We start from the raw sequence: 19,598 nt of genomic DNA on the forward strand, positions 1-19,598 counted from the left end.
CCTATTGAGGTGGCAGGGGTGTCGTTTTTAAGGAATTATGTAAGTCTTGGAATGCAGGGTCTGGTGCTCTTTCCATGAATTACATTCTTCACCCTCCCTCCACTATTTGCTGTTTATTGTTAGCTATTATTTTTTCATTGGAAAGTACGGCTTATCATCAACCCGAGTGCGGTTGGTGTGTGGGGGGCTCTTATCTTCAGGATATGTGGGCAAAGTCTGTACCACTCTCACGGGGCCAGCATATATCCTCCTTCAGATGAGACAGTAATAGCAGAAGGTTGAGCTAAATAATCTAGTGATGTTTGGCACCCACTGGTTGGTTACCGCCCACATGCAGTTGTTCGTTGAGTTTGCAATGTTGGGCTGCGCTGCTTAGGAGTTGTACAGGGGGTACACACGGAGAGATCTGTGCTTAAATTCTAAGCAATCTGACCAGATTGTTTAGAAGTTAAGCACGGATATCCCCATGTGTATGACCATAGCGACCCGCGCGTCGCTATTGTGGACTCTAGATTTGGCATGCAAGCATGTCAAATCTAGTAGATCGTTCACTTCACTGCTGTGTGCTGAGTGGGGAGAGCAGGCCGGATTAAGGGTGGTGGGGGCCCAGGGCAACGAAGATTGTGGGGCCCTCATCTATGATTTCCTTGCCCCCCCCCCCCAAACGGGACCGTGCGCACGCACCAACATACACACACATACACACGCACACCTTCACTTACATTGCAGCAGGGAGCACAGGCTGTTCGGCGGCTTGCAGTCACTGTCTCACGGAATTTCCTTGTCCCGCGAGACTGACTGTGCAGGAGCTCTTCGGCGTTACTGAACAGTTGAGCTGCTGAAGGAAGACTCCTACAAAACGTAGGGTGTGGGGGCCCCTAATGTGTGGGGGGCCAGGACGGCTGCCCATCTCGCCCCTGCCTTAATCCGGCTCTGGGGGGAGAGATGTGTGCTGAGAAGTCTGTGCTAGATCGCTCAACACACATCTCCCCGTGTGTACGGGGCTGTACTTTCTTGCTACCATACAATTCTTGATCTTTAAAAAAAGAGTTGGCCCTTTTTTTTTATCCCACTTACTGCCTCATGTGCTTATTCCTTAATTAAGTTCTGTTTATGTATAGTGATCACAATCTCAAGACACACCTCAGCCATTCATAGGTTTAAACTAGTGGTTCCCAAATTTGGTCTTCAAAGCACCCTAACAGTTCAAGTTTTAAGGATATCCATGCTTAAGCACAGGTGACTTGATTAATACCTCATACATTTTGATTTAGCTATCTGTGCTCAAACATGGATATCCATAAAACCTGGACTGTTACAGTGCCTTGAGGCTCCACTTTGGGAACTACAGGTTAAGACATATTGTTCATTCTGTAGGTCAGGCCAATGTCTACTCACATATAACAATCATGGTCAGAGGTTGCCCAATATTCCAGCATTCCTGATTAAGTCTATTCAGTCTTGATCAGGATCACTGGTCATTCTGGAGCCGCACAGAGATGTGACCAAATTACGTGACAAGCACTCCATGGGGTAAATTTACTAACATTCGTAATTTTCCGTTTGAGGTCAAAGTTCAATCACGAATGACATCGAAAGTGTAAATATGCAACTTTTTAAATTGATTACGACTAATTTACTAAGCTGCCGTATTCTGCATTTTCGGTTTTTCCGATGTCGATGTCATTCGTTTTTTTAGGCAGTGTTTTACGTGAGTGACTTGTAAAACACTGCCGACTTTAATACAATGAATCTCGGCCGGATCTGAGAGATCCGTGCAGGGCTTCATTGTGCACCTTGTTAAAAAAATAAAAAATGTTTAAACTTTAAAAAAAAATTGCGTGGGGTCCCCCCTCCTAAGCCAAACCAGCCTCGGGCTCTTTGAGCCGGCCCTGGTTGCAAAAATATGGGAAAAAAATTGACAGGGGTTCCCCCATATTTAAGCAACCAGCACCGGGCTCTGCGCCTGGTCCTTGTTCCAAAAATACGGGGGACAAAAAGCGTAGGGGTCCCCCGTATTTTTGAAACCAGCACCGGGCTCCACTAGCTGGACAGATAATGCCACAGCCGGGGGTCACTTTTATACAGTGCCTTGCGGCCGTGGCATCAAATATCCAACTAGTCACCCCTGGCCGGGGTACCCTGGGGGAGTGGGGACCCCTTCAATCAAGGGGTGTCCCCCCCCAGCCACCCAAGGGCCAGGGGTGAAGCCCGAGGCTGTCCCCCCCATCCAATGGGCTGCGGATGGGGGGCTGATAGCCTTTGTTGAAAGTAATGAATATTGTTTTTAGTAGCAGTACTACAAGTCCCAGCAAGCCTCCCCCGCAAGCTGGTACTTGGAGAACCACAAGTACCAGCATGCGGCGGAAAACCAGGCCCGCTGGTACCTGTAGTACTACTACTAAAAAAATACCCCAATAAAGACATTACACACACACCTTGAAAGTATAACTTTAATGCATACATACACACCACCATATACACATACTTACCTTATGTTCACACGAGGGTCGGTCCTCTTCTCCAGTAGAATCCATGGTGTACCTGTTGAAAAAATCCTACTCACCAAATCCAGTGTAGAGGGCTCCTCGGGTAATCCATTTGTAATCCACGTACTTGTAAAAATAAAAAAACGGGACACCCGACCACGAACTGAAAGGGGACCCATGTTTTCACATGGGACCCCTTTCCCCGAATGCCAGAAACGCCCTCTGACTGATGTCTAAGTGGGTTTCTTCAGCCAATCAGGGAGCGCCACGTTGTGGCACCCTCCTGATCGGCTGTGTGCTCCTGTACTGTCTGACAGGCGGCACACAGCAGTGTTACAATGTAGCGCCTATGCGCTCCATTGTAACTAATGGTGGGAACTTTGAGGTCAGCGGTTGACCGAAAGTGACCTAACCGCTGACCTCAAAGTTCCCACCATTGGTTACAATGGAGCGCATAGGCGCTACATTGTAACACTGCCGTGTGCCGCCTGTCAGACAGTACAGGAGCACACAGCCGATCAGGAGGGTGCCACAACGTGGCGCTCCCTGATTGGCTGAAGAAACCCACTTAGACATCAGTCAGAGGGGGTTTCTGGCATTCGGGGAAAGGGGTCCCATGTGAAAACATGGGTCCCCTTTCAGTTCGTGGTCGGGTGTCCCGGTTTTTTATTTTTACAAGTACGTGGATTACAAATGGATTATCCGAGGAGCCCTCTACACTGGATTTGGTGAGTAGGATTTAGGATTTTTTCAACAGGTACACCATGGATTCTACTGGAGAAGAGGACCGACCCTCGTGTGAACATAAGGTAAGTATGTGTATATGGTGGTGTGTATGTATGCATTAAAGTTATACTTTCAAGGTGTGTGTGTAATGTCTTTATTGGGGTATTTTTGTAGTAGTAGTACTACAGGTACCAGCGGACCCGGTTTTCCGCCGCATGCTGGTACTTGTGGTTCTCCAAGTACCAGCTTGCGGGGGAGGCTTGCTGGGACTTGTAGTACTGCTACTAAAAACAATATTCATTACTTTCAATACACAAAGTGGAAAGCTGCTCAATCAGATTGTAATGTCACTCAGGTGCTAAAAGGGGAGGGGTAATTCTGTGTAGGAAAAAAACTGTGTTCCCTAATGCACACCGAGTGAATAATATTTCTACATAATAATAGTCAGATAATACGGAGATCTTAGTTGCGTATATCTGCAGATATAGGGTTAAGCCCCCAGGCCGATCGACAAGGCTTCTCCGTCACTGGGGGTCCCTAATACTAGGTATGGGCCGGGGGTGCAGGACCCCACGATGTCGGCACAGGTCGGCCACCCCAGGTCAGCACACAGGTGAGAATTAATAAGGGTTAATAAGAAGCACAGAAGTGCTATGTAAGTGGTGTGATTAAAATAATGTATACAAAGTGATAGGAAAAATAATAAGTGTTAATAAAGTGTTAGGGTGTGCCGACCCGAAGCAGCCCAGCCATACCGACACAGGGGCCACCGCACCCCACACCCACCACATAAATAATTACAAATATATCTGGGTTAAATTCCCAGTGTAAGGCCACATGGTAATGGCACCTACAGCATCTGAGAGCCAGCTTACCTGGGGATACCCCTGGCTTCCCCTATGGCACTTATGGAGTCAGCAATCCCTCCTAATGCTGACCCATTTATGCCTCTCTATATACAATACACAAAGTGGAAAGCTGCTCAATCAGATTGTAATGTCACTCAGGTGCTAAAAGGGGAGGGGTAATTCTGTGTAGGAAAAAAACTGTGTTCCCTAATGCACACCGAGTGAATAATATTTCTACATAATAATAGTCAGATAATACGGAGATCTTAGTTGCGTATATCTGCAGATATAGGGTTAAGCCTCCAGGCCGATCGACAAGGCTTCTCCGTCACTGGGGGTCCCTAATACTAGGTATGGGTCGGGGGTGCAGGACCCCACGATGTCGGCACAGGTCGGCCACCCCAGGTCAGCACACAGGTGAGAATTAATAAGGGTTAATAAGAAGCACAGAAGTGCTATGTAAGTGGTGTGATTAAAATAATGTATACTAAGTGATAGGAAAAATAATAAGTGTTAATAAAGTGTTAGGGTGTGCCGACCCGAAGCAGCCCAGCCATACCGACACAGGGGCCACCGCACCCCACACCCACCCCATAAATAATTACAAATATATCTGGGTTAAATTCCCAGTGTAAGGCCACATGGTAATGGCACCTACAGCATCTGAGAGCCAGCTTACCTGGGGACACCACTTACATAGCACTTCTGTGCTTCTTATTAACCCTTATTAATTCTCACCTGTGTGCTGACCTGGGGTGGCCGACCTGTGCCGACATCGTGGGGTCCTGCACCCCGGGCCCATACCTAGTATTAGGGACCCCCAGTGACGGAGAAGCCTTGTCGATCGGCCTGGGGGCTTAACCCTATATCTGCAGATATACGCAACTAAGATCTCCGTATTATCTGACTATTATTATGTAGAAATATTATTCACTCGGTGTGCATTAGGGAACACAGTTTTTTTCATTACTTTCAACAAAGGCTATCAGCCCCCCATCCGCAGCCCATTGGATGGGGGGGACAGCCTCGGGCTTCACCCCTGGCCCTTGGGTGGCTGGGGGGGGACACCCCTTGATTGAAGGGGTCCCCACTCCCCCAGGGTACCCCGGCCAGGGGTGACTAGTTGGATATTTGATGCCACGGCCGCTAGGCACTGTATAAAAGTGACCCCCGGCTGTGGCATTATCTGTCCAGCTAGTGGAGCCCGGTGCTGGTTTCAAAAATACGGGGGACCCCTACGCTTTTTGTCCCCCGTATTTTTGGAACCAGGACCAGGCGCAGAGCCCGGTGCTGGTTGCTTAAATATGGGGGAACCCTTGTCAATTTTTTCCCCATATTTTTGCAACCAGGGCCGGCTCAAAGAGCCCGAGGCTGGTTTGGTTTAGGAGGGGGGACCCCACGCATTTTTTTTTGGAAAAATTATAACATTTCCCACCCCTTCCCACTGAAAAACATGCACGGATCTCATGGATCCGTGTATGCCTATACAAACACGGGATAAAAAAGCAGGTCTGTTTTTTTTTAGCACTTTTTCACGATTTGTATTTCATCACGGCAGTGTTTGGCTATTGTCGGCAGTGTTTGTGTTTTGCACTTTTTAGTAAATTCCCGATTTCTACCAAATTGCAGGCGTATTTGACCGATGGTGTATTGATTCGTGATTTTTTCCTAGGACTTCCAAAATATTACGAATGCCCTCATCACTGCCGTGATTTTTGCTTAGTAAATTACCGAGATGACACTTTGAAGAAAAAACGGCATCTCGGTCAAAATCAGGACCTTAGTAAATATACCCCATAGTGTGATCAGGAATGCTGCTTGTACAGATACTGGCAGCGGAACACACGTGATACCTTGTATCCCTGGATGTCGCCATTTTGTGATTCAAGTGGTGGCGGGTCCCATGTCACATCAAGCTGCACAGCCGTGGCACTTTGGATGGCCACATTCTGAGGTGGAGCTGTAGGCACTGGTAAAAAGAGAACATAGAGAGTACAACTGAATTTTCTTAAGATCTGACATATGAATAAACAATAAGACAATACACAGTCCGTAATATACACAGAAAATGAGAATGGTTTGCAAAGCGAAGAAATGTGAAATATACTTCTAACTATGCTCATGCACAATAAATATACTTTCAATGGTTCAAACCTGACAAGCTATAGCTGTTTAAAGAACGTAGAGTGGTTTTCTGCGTAATGTACTCCAATATCACAAAGCACAGGCAGTTCCATCAGCTGAAGGTTCAGCCCACATCACACGCAATCACCTACACCTGAATGTGAGTCGCTGCATTTTGTTGTATAATATTAAATATGGTTCATATTACAATATCTATTTTTCATTCATTTGCATGTTTATATTCAGCTTTTACACTGATCACTAACAACATGGAAAAAGACATCACCAGGCCGATACAGCCCCACAAGTGGAATTCATTACCTCCAGTGTACTGTCGCTGTGACTTTATTGAGCTCTTTATGTTGTACTATCCACCAAATAAAAAAAGAAACACTATATATTTCCCAGGGTAGACTGGGACTTGTGATTTCCAATTCATGCAGCTTGCATGTCTAATTCTACACACAACATCACGTATTGACATTCAGGGGCATATTCAATTAACTAGGTGAAAAAATTGCACTTTTTGCTGTTTTTTAGGGCGAATGGGTATTCACACTATTCAATAGCAGAGACATTTTTTGCGCCTAGGTGAAAAATTCGACAGGAGCAAGAAAAATGTGGATCGGCGAATTCACGCAATTTCGCACCTACGCCGGTGAGAATGAGGGCCGTTTTCGAAGCATTTTTCACCAATGTCCTTTTCACTAAAAAAAAGAAGTGAAAAGGCATTTGCGAAAATGCCTTAAAAACGGGCAAAAACGCCACGCAATTGAATATGCAGGAGAGTGAATTCGATAGCTCAGAAAGTGTCGGAGCTAACTGAATCTGTTTGTATAAAATAACCGTTTTAAATCACTGGCATGTGATGGAATGATACTGCCATTAGATCACATTTATATACAGTCAGTGTAGTTTTTACCCAAAATTTATTTTTAGATAGTAGAAATCAATTATTTCCTAGATAGCCAGCCCAAAAAGCTAAACATCTGTGTATCCCTTCAGTCCTACATATTTTCCTTGTCCCCCTTGTGCCGATTAGCATTACCAATTGTCTGTATAATGACAGACATTCCGTATAAGGGGTCTCCTTGGCGGCATTCGTTCTTCCCTATACCCTTTGTTAAGAACACTAAGCCTTTGTTTTTGTACATTTACACTCATCAGCTATACTGGTTTTATAAATGTTTCTCAATAACTCATTTCCTCTAAGCCCGGCCTATCAAGCTCAGTTATTGGAGGTTTACATTCTATTTCAGGCTTGCTTAGAATTACTTGTTGCCTCAAGACAGTGAAGGAAGCTTTATGGGCCGAGCCAATATACACAGCCTATCAATTCATTAGAAAACTGTGACATAACTGAGCCACATAGTACCTCATGTCTCAGTGCTGCCACTGCTTCCTAGTTAATCGATAGCTTTCATTCCAATATGGTTTCATCTCAAAAAATGATTTTCTCCATTGTGTATGCCATGGGTACTCAAGTATTATTTTTGCAAAAATCAAAGTATGGTAATTGGCAGTAGAGTCTTTTTAAATAAAGGTGCATGTATTCAATATACAATGTCAGAATAATATCCACAGAATAATAACTATTAATGGTGTAAATGTATCCACATGATCTCATACGGGCATTAGCAGTAATAATTGGCAGGTCAAAAAAACTCACCTGCTTCTCCGACAAATACTTCTTGGGGAACACTAGCTGGGCCTTCACCAGCTGCATTGTACACGCTCACCCTGATCTCATAGCGCTTGTGTTTGTTCAGATCTGAGACAGCAGACAACACAAAGGTGGGGTGTTATAGAAGACAATGTTAGAATTTTCAACAAATACAAGAAGGCATAAAAATAAACCATCCTGACTTTACACCATTACACCTTTACATAAATGTGCTGCAGAACCAGTTATTAATAGAAAACTGTTCTGTGTTTGTATCTGTCCAGATGTTTTAGTCTCAGAGCAATAACATAATTTTCTTTCTCTCCAAGTGACTCAGCAACCATCTAATGAATATTAAACACACAGTGACTGCATGTAATATAATATAGAGTATTAGGATTCTGAGAGTCAAAAAGTGTTTTGTGATACTATAAGCTGCAGCTCATTGAAATGCATGATGATTGTGATTATAATCTATAATAGCAGTGGCCAACCCGCGGATCTCGAGCCGCATGTGGCTCTTTCTTTACACTGATGCGGCTCCCACCGCTCCTGACAGTCTGCACACTTTGACCTGGCTTTACCGCCGCCTCCCACCTTGCTGGGCTGCCGGAAGCGGAGGTGGGAGAGCGACGCCGGATTACGTCCTGGCCACACTCCCTGCCCTGACTCCTACCAGTGCTGCAAAGAAGCGGGACCTTTTTGGCCTCCCTGTCCGCCATCTCACTGTCATACAGGTGAGGGCAGCTGGCAGTGACCGGAGGGGGGAGAGAAAAGAGAGAGAGGGGGAGGATGCTGAGAGAAACAGAGTGAAGGGGGTGGGTGGGAGGCTGAGAGGCAGAGTGAAGGGGGGGCTGAGAGGCACAGAGTGAAGGGGGAGCAGCACAGAGAAACAGAGTGCAGGGGTGAGGCACAGAATGAAGGGGCAGCAGGCTGAGAGGCATCAAGTGAAGGGGGGCAGGCTGAGAGACACAAAGCAAAGGATGGAAGTCAAAGATGCAAAGAGTGAAGGGTGGCAGGCTGAGAGGCATAGAGTGAAGGGGGGCAGGTTGAGAGTCACAGAGGAAAGGATGGGAGGCTGAGAGGCACAGAATGAAGGGTAGCAGGCTGAGAGGCAGAGTGAAGGGGGAGGCTGAGAGGCTCATAGTGAAGAGGGAGCAGCACAGAGACACAGACTGAAGGGGTGTGTCACAGAATGAAGGGGCAGCAGGCTGAAATGCACAGAGTGAACGGGGGCAGGCTGAGAGACACAGAGTAAAGGATGGGAGGTTGAGAGGCACAGAGTGAAGGGGGAGACTGGCTTGTTTCTGTGTATTTTATGTGGATCTCGATTGTGTGACACATGGTCATGCTCCTATAAACATCATAATGAAGGTGGGCGCACAAAAATTGGGCATGGCCTTGTGCTAGTTAAGCCACGGCCCATTTTTGCGTGCACCGTGATATTGACTCTTTAACTTGACCACAGATATTTTTGGGCTCTTTATCTGTGACTGGTTGGCCACCCTTGATCTATAAATCAAATTATCAATTCTATATGAAACCTTAAGAACTCAAATTAAGTAATATATATCTTTCCATTCTACACATAAGGAAGCACTAGTACCATATAGTTAGTCAGAAACGCACTTACTGTCCAACTCGTACTGGGTAAGGGATGGCTCACTCAGGTTCCGGACCATGTAGGCAGCTATACGGATGGGAGGTGGAGTGCAAGGTATGGGTAGTAGAGGAAGTGAGGAGCAGGGACAGGTGGGGGGAAAGCATTGAGTATTTGTTAGTACACACAGAACAAGACATGCTGACGTAAGACAAATCAGTTCATCCAGCTGACATACATGTAGTGCCTATAGGTCACAAACTATCATATACAGTACCTATAAACACCATCTGCCACAGCCTATTTAGTGTCTCGATATACAGTACTGTGTGTTTGGGCAGTGTTGAGACTAAGCCCTCGTCATGTATGACAGTGTGCCCACTTTTCAACACATGCTTTCTATAACTTAGGGCTTCTCATTTTTGTTCCCTCCTTAACAGAATTTTTGGAAATAGGTGATAGGACTATTTTGTGGTTTACATTCATAATGCAGGGAAGAGCAAGTAAAATTTGTGGCATAGCCTATTGGCAGAACTACTGTCATTGCAGTGGGTGCGTTGGCTATACCAATCACAAGTATGCTTTCATTTTGTAACTTATAGTAGACATAGACAAACATTCTACAAAGAACTAGCCAAGGACTAGACAATGCATGCAGCAATAGCTACACACTGTGCACATTTACTGTAACTGTCCAGCATTATGCAGGCTACAGCAGTACAACATCAGTGGACTTGCTACGGCAGCTATTTAATCCTATCTGACATTATCAGTTGGCAGCGAGACAACGGACAAAACAAAAAGTGTAGTACATAAAGCAAAAAATTAACATTTGGAGGTCAAATCAGTAAATCACAAACATGCTGTAAGACAACAAGAAAATGCTTATCATTATATCCTGCCAGGGGATGCAATTAATTTGCCGGCAGTCGGCATCCTGGTGGTCAGGATGCCGACTCCGGAATCCTGACTGCTGACAATACCGACAGACGGAATCCCGTCTCACAGGGGAAGGGGACTTTTTGCGCTCGCCCCACTGCTGGCATACTGACGGCCGTTGTCGGTATACTGACGATTAGCATCCCGACCGTCAGTAATTCATACTGATCCCCCTGTCAGCCAATCATAAATGGCCAATGAGGGAAAACAAGTATGACTTTTGGAAAAAAAAAATTCTGTACATCAAGGTTACAGCATGTACAAACTATTTGCGCTGTGAAGTGGCCATTTTCCTCTCTGTAAATGACCTCCAATGTAAACATAAAGCATGCTATTAATTTGCAAAGCATCTTTCACACTTTAAAGAGCTGTTTAAAAAGGTGAGAATAACTAGTTAGAAGACATTTATGGCATAATTATCAGTATTCATGCTCAGTGTGAAATGAAGGGAAGCTGTGACCTACACACAGTGGAGGCAGCCATTTTGTTGACTTAGGTATTATTCATCCTGGCAATGCTGCCTATTGTAATATGGCTAATATGGCACCACTGACGCACAAACTGGCACAGTTAATAATAATCCCTGAAAACCTTTACACTGACCACTATATATATTGGACAGTGCAGTCACAATAGACCTTAATGTACTACAACTGCTACCACTAAACCAAATCATAATTTCAACTTTTTAGCAATTTAAAGACATAAATTTAATAGACAATATGTTATGAAGCAGCATACAAAATCAGGATGGTTAGCAAAACGGAATGTTATTGACTCTACATACTAAAACATATGGTATTTCCAGGGACACAAAATTAAATGAACAAATACTGAAAATATGGGACTGTTCCTGCTGAACTAAGGCTGCATTCTTTCTAATGAGACAACAAAATGGCTGCCATCACACACAATCACACATCTGTGGCAAGGGACTGATCTGCTTACATTTATATACATATATCTATACGTTTAAGGTGACAGCTCACATTGGGGCTGCGCTGATTCTGAGGTGGGAGCAAAGAAAACTGAAGTAACTTTGTATCAGGAACTAACCATGTGTGTGAGCAGCCATTGCAGAGAGAGTTCTCCCATGGTGAGTAAGCCCAGCCCTCTGCCTGCAGGTAGCGTATTCCAGACACTCTGCTTCCCCAGCACTGACCCCAAGCTATAATGGCTCTGCAGCATGGCACACCAGGGTTTCTCCCAGTACACAGCCAGTCATTGGCAGGGGCAGCCTCTACAGGAGAACACAGGAACTGCTCCCCCTGTATCTATCTGCGCTGCAGGAGGATACTTCCATTCACTCCTAATTCACTATAGCACCAGCCCCTGGGAAGCCTACTGTACATGCAGGTTAAATACTGCCTGCTTTCGCGTGTACTTCACAAATACTGGACAACTTTATCTTTACACTGAAATTGCAGTGCAGCAATATGGTTTTTGCTTTGCTCCCATAGTTTCTAAAAGTACAGGCAAATGATATGTATGGTAATTATTACTTACAGGTTAACTCTGCCCATTTGGCATTGGGGTTGTTGATATTTCGCACAGTGAAACTCCTCATCCCATCATAGACAAGTTCACGGTATCGGATTCGATAACCCAAAAGGATGCCATTAATTCTGTCTTCTGTTGGAGACTGACAAGAGAGATCAACATTTTTCACACACTGCAACATATTGTTAAATATGTTTTCATTGCTTTACAGAAACCGTAAAACCTGTACGGTTCCCAAATCTTACTCCATAAATTTTTTTTTTTTTAATATTTTCATAACTATAGGATGGGTAGGGCCTTTTCTTGAGCAGGTTAGAGACAGACTGACCAGATAATTGTAGCTGATATCTGTTTGATCTAGCAAAAATATCTATGTGATCTTTCTTAAAATATTGCTTACCTGCCAATTAATTAATACTGAGGTTGTTGTGTGAGGCGTCACAGAGACGATTGAAGGTGCATCATCAGGTGCTGAAATTGGAGAATTAACATTACAGTTTATGGTAAATATCCCAATGCATTGCATCTAAATGTAAGTTACCAGTATAGTAAAGGTAGGTGCATGGATTTAAACAAGATCATTTCTAGAAGGAGGGAAGGAGAAGAGAAAGTAACATAAGGACATGTATTATTCTCGGGAAAGTGTGGCAAATCAAAGGAACAGACTCTCAGCATAGAACGCGGAGACTGTGTTAAACACAGAAGGGCAAAAAAAACCCAAAACATTTTCTATATCTCATTTTATGCTTCCTTTACATACCATCCTGTAAATGGGTTGGGGCTGGGTTACCGGCGGCGGGAAACCCAGCGGTCAGGATACCAGCGTCAGAATAGTGACCGCTGGGATCCCGAGCCCCAGTCACATGACCGGATCCCCTGTAAATGAATTGGAGCTACAATAAATTTAGATTGGCAGGGGTCCCTTTCTTATGATGAACTGTACAAGTAGTATGTGTTTCCTGGATTCTATGTAATCCTATGTAATGCTGGAGTTTTGTAACAAGGCTACAAAATTTGGGGTGGGGCAAATAATTCTGCCACGCACTGGATCCATCCATGGTGTTGGCATGATGTATTATGAAATGTTTCATCTGAGTCACATGACTCACCGGCTTGCAGTGTCGTTAAGGATTCGGATTCCTCGCTGTACTCGCTGTCCCCAATGTCATTTGTTGCTTTCACTCGGAATTTGTATGAAGTGAATGGTTTTAGTCTGAAATAATAAGAGCAAGAAGATGGGTCACACAATGACTGAATATAGTAGAGGAGTTCCCTATATATTTAGTGTTTGTGCTAAAGCCTAAACCAAAAGTCATGGGAATGTAGCCTGTCAATTCACTAGGAACTAATGACATCAATAAGGCATGATGCACCAACTGCCTCAAAGTTAAAGAATGTCTAACAATGGAGGCAGCTATTACAGTGCCTCTTACCTCAATGAGTAGCTAGTTTTAGTGCATTTGAAGACTGCACTCTTATGAATATTAGTACAACTCCAAAACTGTCTGGCTCCATTGCATGTAGGAGAAAGATGAAAGATGAAAGATGAAATATTCCCACCGTTCTACAACAGAGGAAGTGGTATTGTGACTGACGGAGGCAGAATGCACCACCCAGTGCCCGCTGGGCAATTCTCGTGTCTGAATGGTGTAGTAACGCACAGGAGAGAGGCCATCACTGCCTGGTTCCCATGACAGCAGCACACTTCGGGACTTTACATCTCCCTGCAGGACTGTAGGCTTACTAGGTGGCTGTGGGCGTTCTGCAAAAGAAGATGGAATTGGCAATGGTCAATACGCAAAAAAATAATTGATTTTTAACCCTTATAGAAATTTCTTTGCAATATATTTATTTAATAAAATATAAAAATGACAGTCTAGTACCTCTCCGCTCTGTGGTGACCACCAATGCTTCAGCAGCCTCCCCCCATCCCTTCCGAGTCTGGGCTGTGATTCGAAACAAGTATACAGACTCTGGTCTCAGTCCAGTGGCTGTATACTGACGCACGCTCGGATTCAGCACCTCCACGGTTGCTGTGTTTGCATTCGTTGTGTTGAGTCTGTGAGTGATCTGATAGGCTGTAGGGTAAACAGAGGTTAAGTGACGTCACACAAGTATCAGCAGTGTAAAAGAGAACTTTCCAGGACCCATCATCTTAGAACCTCTCCTTGCTCCACAAGCAAACGTATAAAGTGTGAAAGTAAATGAAACTTCTTACCTAAAATTATACCATTGGGGGCAGCTGGAGGTTGCCAGATGAGGCGTACAGAGTTTATTCTCACCTCCGGAAACAGTATTCCCACTGGGGGACCTGGAACTGAAATTACATTGATATGTGTAGAAAAAATTAAAATAGAAAACTAACCGAAGTTTTTACATTTCACTTTTTATATGTATATTGACAGTAATGCATAGATCGCAAACTCGGTCCTCAGGACTTCACACAGTAAATCATATTTTCCAGGTCTCCTTACAGAATCACTAGTGAAATATTTAGCTGAACCTGTGGATCTTTTAAATGTGTGTAATGAATACACCTGTGCACATGCTAGGTGACTAGGAAACCGTGAACTATTTGGGGTCCTGAGGACCACGTTTGAGAACCACTTAAGTAATGTATACTTTGAGACAGGCAATCACCTTATAGAGAAAAGTGTGGTGACAACTGCTTATCAGAGATAGTTGTCAGAGGTAGAAGAGTCTAGGTATAAAGTAATATTGAGTATAGCCATTCCATTTACTTTGTAGAGACCCACAAATCCCTTTTATTTTTTGGAGCTAGGAAATCAGTCAGATGTATACTTTTATTTTACAATTCCCTGCAGAATAGCTTTCATAAAGCATTCCACACATTCTAAGACACAGAATTCCATGGATGAACCATCTCACCATCATCAAGAGTTCTCTCCAAAATTGCCGGTGTGCTGGTTGCTCCATCCCCTATTCTAGTGAATGCCAAGACCTGGATTTCATAAAGGACGTATTTGCCCAGGTTGGTGAGCTGGACACTGCGGGAGGCATTACCTTCTACCACCCAGGAGTATGGGGGATTGTCCGAATCTTTCTCTTTGAAGAGAATCTATGAGAAAACAGCATGTAAGTGTTAGAACTACTAGTTCAATAACACATTTAAGGAGCCTTTTACATATGGTGTTATGTATCTACCTGCTGTAAATGAGAAGGGTATCATCAGTCGGCAAGTAACTCACTGACCCTATAAAGTCATGCCCACCTCCTGCAGTTTCCCCTCCTAGCTCAGGCACCCGTACCATCACTACTCTCTCATCATCCCTGCCCTCAAAGTTAATCCCACCTCATCGCTACAGCAACCCTGAAAATCTCATTGACATCTCTCCCACTAACTCATACCCCCTATCTTGTGCCCTCTGGAATGCCAGATCTGTTTGTAACAAACTGGTCCCCACTCATGACCTTTTCATTTCCAACTCCCTCCACCTACTAGCCATTACTGAAAATTGGATTACGCCCTCTGACACTACTTCTGCTGCTGCTCTCTCTGCTGGGGGCCTCACATTCACCCCCCCCCCCCGACCTGGGGGTCGCCATGGGGGTGGTGTTGGGGTCCTTTTACCTTCTAGTTACTCCTACCAACTCATACCACCAGAACCATCCCTTATATTCTCTACATTTGAGGTCCACGCCATACGCCTCTTCCAACCAGTCCATCTTAGAGTAGCTGTCATTTACCGCCCCCCTGGCACTGCTTCCAAATTCATCGTCAACTTTGCTTCCTGGCTTCCTCACTTCCTCTCTTCTGACATTCCCACCATTATCCTAGGCGATTTCAACATCCCTATTGACATCCCCACACAATCCCCTGCCTCTAAACTCCTTAACCTCACCTCTTCACTTGGTCTCTCCCAGTGGACCTCCTCACCCTCCCATGTGAATGGGAGCTCACTGGATCTGGTCTTCACTCACCGCTGTGATATTTCTGATTTTTCCAACTCCCCATTTCCCCTCTCTGACCACCACCTGCTCTCCTTTAACCTATCTCTCTCGACTTCCCCATCTCTACCTCCTAAGGCTACCATCACTAAGCGTAACATTGAAGCTATTGACACCACATTCCTTTCCTCCCTGTTTGACTCTCTCCTATTCTCTCTCTCTCATGCCCTGAACAAGCCACTTCCACATACAATGCTTCCCTTACTTCTGCTCTTGACTCTGTTGCTCCACCAACCACTATTTACCCTTGCAAATTAACACCTCAACCCTGGCACATCAAATGCACCAGATATCTGCAAAAATGCTCACGTACTGCTGAGCGACACTGGAGGAAATCACGCTCTAAGGCAGACTTCCTCCATTTCAAACTTATGCTCTCATCCTTCAGTGCTGCCCTTTCTCTTGCTAAACAGTCATACTTCAAGAACCTCATCTCCTCCCAGTCTTCCAACCCCCGGCGCCTCTTTGCCACTCTCAACTCACTTCTCTGCCCACCTCCACCTCGTCTCCCTTCCTCACTCTCTGCTCTTGACTTTGCCACTTACTTCACATCCAAAATTGACTCCATACGTCAGGACATCACATCACACCAGACCATCAGTAACCAGCCTTCTCCCATCCCTTACCAACCCTCCCCATCCCTCGCACCAACTCTGTCATCTTTCTCCCATGCATCTGGAGAGGAAGTCATGGCCCTCATTCGTTCCTGTCCCCTCACCACCTCCCCACTTGACCCTATCCCCTCCCGCCTCCTCTGCTACCTCTCTTCTTCTGCTTGTTCCCATCTTTCCCACCTTCTCAATCTCTCCCTCTCATCAGGCACTGTCCCCTCTGCCTTCAAGCACGCACTCATCTCTCCTATTCTTAAAAAACCTACGCTTGATCCAAACACTCTCTCCAACTACCGACCCATCTCTCTCCTCCCTTTTGCCTCCAAACTCCTTGAGCGTATTGTCTACAACCGCCTTACTTCCTTTCTTTCCTCACACTCACTGCTTGACCCATTCCAGTCTGGCTTCCGTCCACTCCACTCCACTGAAACTGCCCTTACAAAAGTATGCAATGACCTCCATGCTGCTAAATCTAAGGGACACTACTCTCTACTTATTCTACTTGATCTCTCTGCTGCTTTTGACACTGTGGACCATCCTCTCCTACTGCAAATCCTTCACTCCATTGGTCTGCGTGACACTGCCCTCTCTTGGTTGTCGTCCAACCTTTCTGACCGTTCATTCTCTGTCTCCTCTCATGACTCCACCTCCCCCTCACTTCCACTAACTGTAGGGGTACCCCAAAGTTCTGTCCTTGGTCCTCTTCTCTTCTCTCTCTATACGTCTTCACTAGGTAAGCTCATTAGTTCTTTTGGTTTCCAATATCATCTCTATGCTGATGACACTCAAATCTATCTTTCCTCTCCAGACCTCTCCCCTGCTCTCCTCACTCGTATCTCCAACTGTCTCTCTGCTATCTCTTCCTGGATGTCCCAGCGCTTTCTTAAACTTAACATGTCTAAGACCGAGCTGATCATCTTCCCTCCCTCCCGCATAACCTCACCTCCTACAATCTCATTATCTATTGATGGCACTACTATCTCCTCTACCCCCCAAGTGCGCTGTCTTGGAGTAATCCTTGACTTCTCCCTCTCCTTCAAACCACACATTCAGCACCTCTCACAAACCTGCCGTTTTCATCTAAAAAATATTTCCAGGATCAGACCCTTTCTGACCCAGGATGCTACTAAGACTCTTATCCACTCACTGGTCATCTCCAGACTGGACTACTGTAATCTCCTCCTGACTGGCATTCCTGACAAATACCTCTCTCCACTCCAATCTATCCTCAATGCTGCTGCCCGGCTCATTTTCCTCACCAAACGCACTACGTCCACCTCTCCTCTCTTACTAGACCTTCACTGGCTCCCCTTCCCTTTCAGAATCCATTTCAAGCTTCTCACACTTGCTTACAAAGCCCTCACCCACTCCTCTCCCATCTACATCTCTGATCTTATCTCGCTTTACACTCCCACCCGTCCTCTTCGCTCTGCTAATGCTCGCCGACTCTCCTGCCTACGGATTACTTCCTCCCACTCCTACCTCCAAGATTTTTCACGTGCTGCACCACTTCTCTGGAATTCCCTACCTCTCCCCCTCAGACTCTCCACCTCTCTACAAAACTTCAAACGGGCTCTCAAGACCCACTTCTTCACCAAACCCAGCCAAATCTCATCCTAAACCTCTGTTCCACGCTCTCTATGTACCCCATCTGTGTCACCCCTGTCTGTCTACCCCTCCCCTTTAGAATGCAAGCTCTCACGAGCAGGGCCCTCTTCCCTCATGTGCTTACCCTTTTCTTACTTTAATAATCTTCAGCTGCACCAAATCCAGCAGTCTTCTGCCAGCTGATACTTATTCCAGTGTCATCTGCTGATGTAGCTATGTTTATTTACCCTGTACTTGTCCTATATTGTCGTCAACTGTAAGTTGCTGTTTTCCTGTTTGATTATTTGTTTATGTACTCTGTAATTGGGCGCTGCGGAACCCTTGTGGCACCATATAAATAAAGGATAATACAGGTTGAGTATCCCTTATCCAAAATGCTTGGGACCAGAGGTATTTTGGATATCGGATTTTTCCGTATTTTGGAATAATTGCATACCATAATGAGATATCATGGTGATGGGACCTAAATATAAGCACAGAATGCATTTATGTTACATATACACCTTATACACACAGCCTGAAAGTAATTTTAGCCAATATTTTTTATAACTTTGTGCATTAAACAAAGTGTGTCTACATTCACACAATTCATTTATGTTTCATATACACCTTATATACACAGCCTGAAGGTCATTTAATACAATATTATTAATAACTTTGTGTATTAAACAAAGTTTGTGTACATTGAGCCATTAAAAAACAAAAGTTTCAGTATCTCAGTCTCACTCAAAAAAGTCCGTATTTCGGAATATTCCATATTTCGGAATATTTGGATATGGGATACTCAACCTGTAATAATAATAATAAATGAAACTTGAAGGCAAGCATTTTTATACAGTCCATGAAAATCCGAGGTGACTTCTAATATCCATCATACTTCACAGTTGGTTTAACTGTAAAAATCTCAAGTTTTCCGGAGAAACATAGACACGATGAGACTAAGATCACTATTTATACACATATTATTTATTGAAGGTTATACTGTAACATACTGTATTAATATTACTGGTGCAATATTAATTATTTTAAAACATTATCTTATGTCTTTCTGCCACCCAGAAATGAAAATAGATACCCACCGGAGCAAACACAACTCATTCACAATTTGCGTACACATATGCATGTATGTTAAACATTGACTGCTCGAGTAGGTCTATGGTTACACAGACTAGATGCAGCAGTAGTCACGCAGGTGCCATGTTTTTGTATGCAGGAGCTCACAGCTGACATTACATACACTCCCTGTAAACGGCCATGACACACCTGCGACAGGGACGTGTGGTGAGGTAAATGGCTCTGGAGGCGCTGGCTAGTACCAGAGTCAGATTTACGCTCAATATATGAGCCCAAGGGTTAATGTGGGCATTATACACAAGTGCAGCAATATATACTGCTGGAAATTTGGTGGATTTGATCATCAGAGATGTGCGGACAAGGTAGGCAGGGGAGTCACTGCCTCACCTGCCATAGACTTTTTACTCCAGAGTTTTGACTATAAAAATTATTAGAATAATACAAAGA

At 44.6% G+C, this 19,598-nt stretch overlaps 1 protein-coding gene across 4 annotated transcripts in view; it reads right to left on the reverse strand.

Annotated features, from left to right (window-relative positions):
* The window catches only part of SDK2 (sidekick cell adhesion molecule 2), a 1,024,610-nt gene that overhangs the window by 84,101 nt on the left and 920,911 nt on the right, over positions 1-19,598 (reverse strand). For 2 of the 4 annotated variants that reach the window (XM_063961171.1, XM_063961170.1), the window contains exons 27-36: positions 14,779-14,968; positions 14,108-14,206; positions 13,773-13,967; positions 13,450-13,651; positions 12,999-13,102; positions 12,290-12,360; positions 11,896-12,031; positions 9,484-9,540; positions 7,857-7,958; positions 5,917-6,032 (exon numbers count right to left, since the gene is read on the reverse strand). In XM_063961171.1, coding sequence (XP_063817241.1) covers positions 5,917-6,032; positions 7,857-7,958; positions 9,484-9,540; positions 11,896-12,031; positions 12,290-12,360; positions 12,999-13,102; positions 13,450-13,651; positions 13,773-13,967; positions 14,108-14,206; positions 14,779-14,968 — 1,272 coding nt within the window. The remainder of the gene's footprint in view (positions 1-5,916; positions 6,033-7,856; positions 7,959-9,483; positions 9,541-11,895; positions 12,032-12,289; positions 12,361-12,998; positions 13,103-13,449; positions 13,652-13,772; positions 13,968-14,107; positions 14,207-14,778; positions 14,969-19,598) is intronic. The other 2 variants (XM_063961173.1, XM_063961172.1) reach the window with 1 other exon arrangement.

The sequence above is a fragment of the Pseudophryne corroboree genome, chromosome 3 (assembly GCF_028390025.1).
Source record: "Pseudophryne corroboree isolate aPseCor3 chromosome 3, aPseCor3.hap2, whole genome shotgun sequence".
In the NCBI taxonomy this organism is placed as follows: Eukaryota; Metazoa; Chordata; class Amphibia; order Anura; family Myobatrachidae; genus Pseudophryne; species Pseudophryne corroboree.